Source organism: Rhinolophus sinicus, linkage group LG04 (assembly GCF_036562045.2).
Source record: "Rhinolophus sinicus isolate RSC01 linkage group LG04, ASM3656204v1, whole genome shotgun sequence".
NCBI classification, from domain to species: Eukaryota; Metazoa; Chordata; class Mammalia; order Chiroptera; family Rhinolophidae; genus Rhinolophus; species Rhinolophus sinicus.
Genome location: NC_133754.1, coordinates 141,067,395 through 141,072,276, shown reverse-complemented (window position 1 = coordinate 141,072,276; position 4,882 = coordinate 141,067,395). Strand labels below are relative to the sequence as shown.

The following is a 4,882-nucleotide window of genomic DNA, read 5'->3' as shown; positions in this document are numbered from 1 at the left end:
TCAGGAGAAAAATCAACGTCTTTAGTAAGATAGAAAATAAATGGAGAATATATTTATTTGTCCTCCAATTCTTTCATTCTACAGGTTTCCTACATACTAAATTCCATATTTCAAAAGACAGGACTTTTTCAACTTGAAATATATGAAAGTTTTAAAAGCCATTTTGAAAGTGGGTTGTTTGGTGTCTAATCAATATTGTTTAATTGGGAGGAAAGAACTAAGTTTTAAAAGTTTTATTTAGAAAGCGAATAAATGAGACGTAATATAAAATAAACGATATCGTGTGGTGATTTAGTACTTTATTTAGTCTATATAGTTAGATTTAATTTTAACACCTCTCCATGGAAGTTGGCACATCAGACACACAGACCAGAAATAAATGCTCTGAAATTAAAATTCTTATGTTACACATCGCTTTCAGGAAGACATAAAGAGCATGAGCATTTTGCACTGGATTTGGGAATAATACTTGCAGTTCCTAGGGAGTGAAGGAGGGGAACCATGTGCGTCGGACACTGTATCTTTTTTTATTTTATTTTACTACCAAAATGCCCCACTCACGTTCATAGTTCCTGTGGAAATGGGCAAATCGGGCAAGCCCTGGAAGCCACACTGGAGACTGGAAAAGGTGAGACGTGACGTCATCTGTAGTTTATTTTCAGGTTGTCTTAAGGGAGCAGAATCTAACTTTTCCTTTGTAAACATTGCGCAGCGAACCGAAATTGGTTGTTGCTCTGCTGCCGGATGGCGATGCACACGCCCGCCGCACTCCAGCGTGCGCGAGGTGGGGCGGAGAGAGCGGGATCCCGCTCGCTCAGCTCTCCAGCTTGGCTCCAGGTCCGCCCTGCGGAGTTGGTGCCAGGGCAGGGTGTGGGTGCTCCTCAAAAGGCCGGCGAGGTCCCCTCTCCGCCCGACTTCAGCCTAGAGTCCTCTGCTCCCGGTTGACACCCCTGCAGCGCCGCGGCGGCCGACAGGTGCCTGCTTAGCAGCGAGCCTTTGTTGGCACAGTCTTGCTGCTGCTGTTGCAACATCGTCCGGGCAGCCTTTGCGGCGGACACGTGGAGCAAGGGGGCAGCGGCCTGGGGGCTCAACAGGCCAGACGGGCGCTGCAAGAGGTGGCAGTAGCCCCACGGGATCGTGGGCTGACTCTGCGCGTCCCCTGTACTCCCTCCTCGGACTCCTTGCATGATACTCTCGATGCTGAAGGAAATGCATCCGCTTCCCGGCCGCGACGCGGGCCCCTTGCCCTCCTCCCACGGCTGGGAGCCCCTTGAACACTGAAACGCCGGAAGGGCGCCGGGGGTCCCCAGGTCCGCGCCCTGCGCTTTACTCGGCGCCTCACCGTAGGCCGGCGCCGACAGGAGCAGGTAGCGAAGGGGGTGGGGGTGCAGCAGCGCGAACTGGCGACTCCCGGGGACGGCGGTGGGGTAGGCCCCCGGGACAGGCTGCGACGGGGCTGGCGGCCCGAGCAGCAGGCCTGGGTAGGGGCCGTGCAGGCCGGCTGGTGCCGCGGGCAGGGCGCAGGGGTGGTGCAGGTGGGCTCCTGGGGGCGCGTGGGGGCGCTTGAAGCGTTTCCTGCGCCGGAGGAAACTGCCGTTGTCGAACATGTCCTGGGAGGCAGGGTCCAGGCTCCAGTAGTTGCCCTTGCCCGGGTGGCCGGGCTCGCGGGGGATCTTGACGAAGCAGTCGTTGAGCGAGAGGTTGTGCCGGATGCTGTTCTGCCAGGCGGGGAACTTGCGGCGGTAGTAGGGGAAGCGGCCGCTGATGAAGGCGCAGATGCCGCTGAGAGTGAGGCGCTTGTGCGGACTCTGCAGGATGGCCATGGTGATGAGAGCGATGTAGGAGTAGGGGGGCTTCGCCGGCGCTGTGGCGTCCCCGGAGGCCTCCGCAGACCCCGTCGGGGCCCTGAACTTGGTGCCAAACTCAGGGGAGTCGCTCGGGCGGTCGCCGCTCACCGTGAGCTCGCCCGGAAGCGCACTCGCGCCCCGCTGCGCCCCCTGCTGCTCCGGCTGCTCCAGGAACTGCTGGCTCCCCCCGGGCTCCTCGTCTTCCTCTTCCTGCTCGTAGTCTTCATCTTCCTCCTCTCCCAGGATATCGATCTCACCGTCTTCCCCGTCGGAGCCCCGGAGGCTTCGCGGCGGTGTGGAGCGAAGGAGTTCATCTCTGGGCAAGTTCATGGAAGAGCAGGTCCTGCAGCGGCAGGGGAGGTGGAGGCCGCTCACCTGGCTCGCGGTGGGCTGGGCTGGAAGCCTGGGTTCAGGGTGTTCCCAAAAGTGGGAACCCTCGTGGTGACCCTTTTAGGTGTTCTTCTTGACTTGTGGTTTCTCTTGCTTTACAACACCGTCCAGCAAAGGTGAGCTTTGCCCTTTATTAAGCCTCATCGAGTCCCTGTGTGGTGGACTCCCCTCAACCCTTTATATCCCTTCTTGTCCTACCTCACAGCGCTCCTACTTCCTCTCAGTCCAATGATGAGGGTCCGCTGTGCATTACCCGACAGGGTAAGAGCCTCCAGCCGCCTCCTCCTTACACCCACCCGCCACCAAAGATGCTCCACTCCTCAGGTTAGCCACCCAATCGCGCTCGGATTTGCACAGGCCGTGTTCACAAGCTTTTAAAACCGCGCGAATAAAAAGGGGGTAGGAAAATGATACCCCCAAATCTATGGCCACCTCGATATTCAGGCCTCTCCTGGAAGATAGAAATGGGGGGAGGGGGCACTGACATGTACACGGTGTTTGTAAAAGAATGTGTAACAGTTAAAGTATGTTTTCGTGTTTCAAAGCTGGTTAATCCCACATTGTCATTGGTGGATTCTGTCCTGATCCAGAATGATCTCAAATATTTTTAATGTTCTAACTATATCCCCAAGCTCGGGGGGGGGGTGTGTGTGTGAAGGACTGTTGCGTTGTCCCTCCTACTCCCCCCCCACCATCTCTCCAAAAGTGCCCCCTGACTCCAGTTTTCTGAAAAGGCTGGAATGTCCTGACATTAAGTTGTGAATGTTCAGGGTAGGAGACAGCAGGAGAGCTAGAGAGGAGTCTCCTTACAGCAGTGGTTCTCCAACTTCTTTGAACATTTAACTACAGTATGAAATACATTTTTTAACACAATCTTGCATATACAGTTACATAACTACAATGGTTTTGTGCAGCGATGTACTTACACTAGAGTGATCACTGATATTTTTCTTTTTTTAAATGGCCACGACCAACTACATTGATTTTACCATATACTAACCAGTACGGACCTAGTTTGAAAACTTGTTTTCACAAAATTGCCTCACAACTCCCAGGGACGCACCCAGTCTGTAAGGGCTGTCTAGCTCTCTGTCTCTATTTCTATCTATCTCCCCCCTCCCTATCCCCTTTCCTTCTTTCAGCAAAAACATTTAGCACTTTTATTATAATAAGTAAAACTCAAAACTTAAGTGAGGCAAGGAGAGGCTGTAGTTTCAGTGTCTTTAAGTCACTGGATTGTCATTCATCACTCACATGGGAGAGGAGTGATATGACACAGGAACTCTAACTCACTCACTTGACATCCTTGAGATAACAAGATTTTTAAATTGGCTTCATCTAAACCATCTCAGAGACTAAAAGTAGCAGTATGCTGGAATATTACAATGTGTGTTATAGAAATAGGAATTTTATGGTAAAACACTAAGTCATAATATATGTTCATAATTTTAAACCCACCTACTTGTGAAAAGAATTTGGGGTGACATCTAAGAGAAATACAGCATAAAAGAATATTGCATTAGGCCATTGTCACATAATAAATCTTCCATTACTGTTTGTAAAATGATAATGAATTTTCAGTAGCGTCAGAAGCCAACTAAAAGGTCAAAATATAATTAAAAATGAGGTTAGTACCTTTAAAATAAAAAGTAGCTTAAAATAGCTAATGCCTTCAGGATGAAATTTTGAAAAATGCTTTCCTGCAAGCCTTTTAAAGTCTTATCCTCCACTCCTGAGGTGTTTACCCTGAGACTTCCCATTTATTTGTAGCTTGAAGTAGGACAAATAACAGGAGGTTTTGAGCCTAATAGATTTGTGTTTGAATCCCAAATTTACCAATTACCACTTGTGTGATCCACTAACTTAAGCTCAGGAGGGCAGAACAGGGGTCTTATTCAAACTTGGAGTCCCAGATGCTTTCCCAACTCCCTGCAGGTAAGGCATAGTTCCCCCATCAGCATAGGAATCCGATTACCTGGGAAAGGGGGTGTTATTAATTTTCCTAGAGTCAACTTCTATGGGGATTTGGGTTATTTAAAAATGAAAGGAAAAAAGTAGGGACACACTCAGAAACACACACACACACACACACACACACACACACACACACACACACACGGTGGTATGTCAAAGGACACAGAGGAAACTGAAAGCTCCCAGTGGCCAAAGCTGGGACAATGTGAGCAACAAAATAAAGGTATATTGGATTATAACCCGAGGTATAAAATAGATATCCATGTAGCCATACTGATAAATTAATAAATTAATAAATGGGGGTGGGGGGGCAAGAGGCAAATGTCCCTTGCAGAAGAATTCCAAATACATTATGTAGATACTCCACCTTTGAGGTATAGTATAACTCCCCACTTGTTTATTGTATGCAGCACATAGTGACTTCCTTCCGGGAAGTACATATGGGGGCGGGGGTAATTTAACTGTAACTGGGGAAACCTGACAAACAAAACTTCAGCCAGATGATCAGGTGATCAATGTCAACATCAACAGATATAAATCATGTTGATGGTATATCCCCTTGATATGATGTGATGAAAATGGCACTCTGTGATCTTTCTCCCCCGGAATCCCAATCTAATCGTGAGAAAAACAGACAAATTCTAGTAGAGAGCCTCCTACATACCTGACCA

General features: G+C 49.3%; 1 protein-coding gene across 1 annotated transcript; it reads right to left on the bottom strand.

The window, feature by feature from the left end:
- Positions 1–290: 290 nt before the first annotated feature.
- On the bottom strand, positions 291–2,319 carry LOC109446671 (forkhead box protein D4-like 1). Its single transcript, XM_019730319.2, has one exon. It carries the CDS (start codon positions 2,175–2,177, stop codon positions 882–884), a length of 1,296 nt encoding a protein of 431 aa, XP_019585878.2. The 5' UTR covers positions 2,178–2,319; the 3' UTR covers positions 291–881.
- Positions 2,320–4,882: the final 2,563 nt, after the last annotated feature.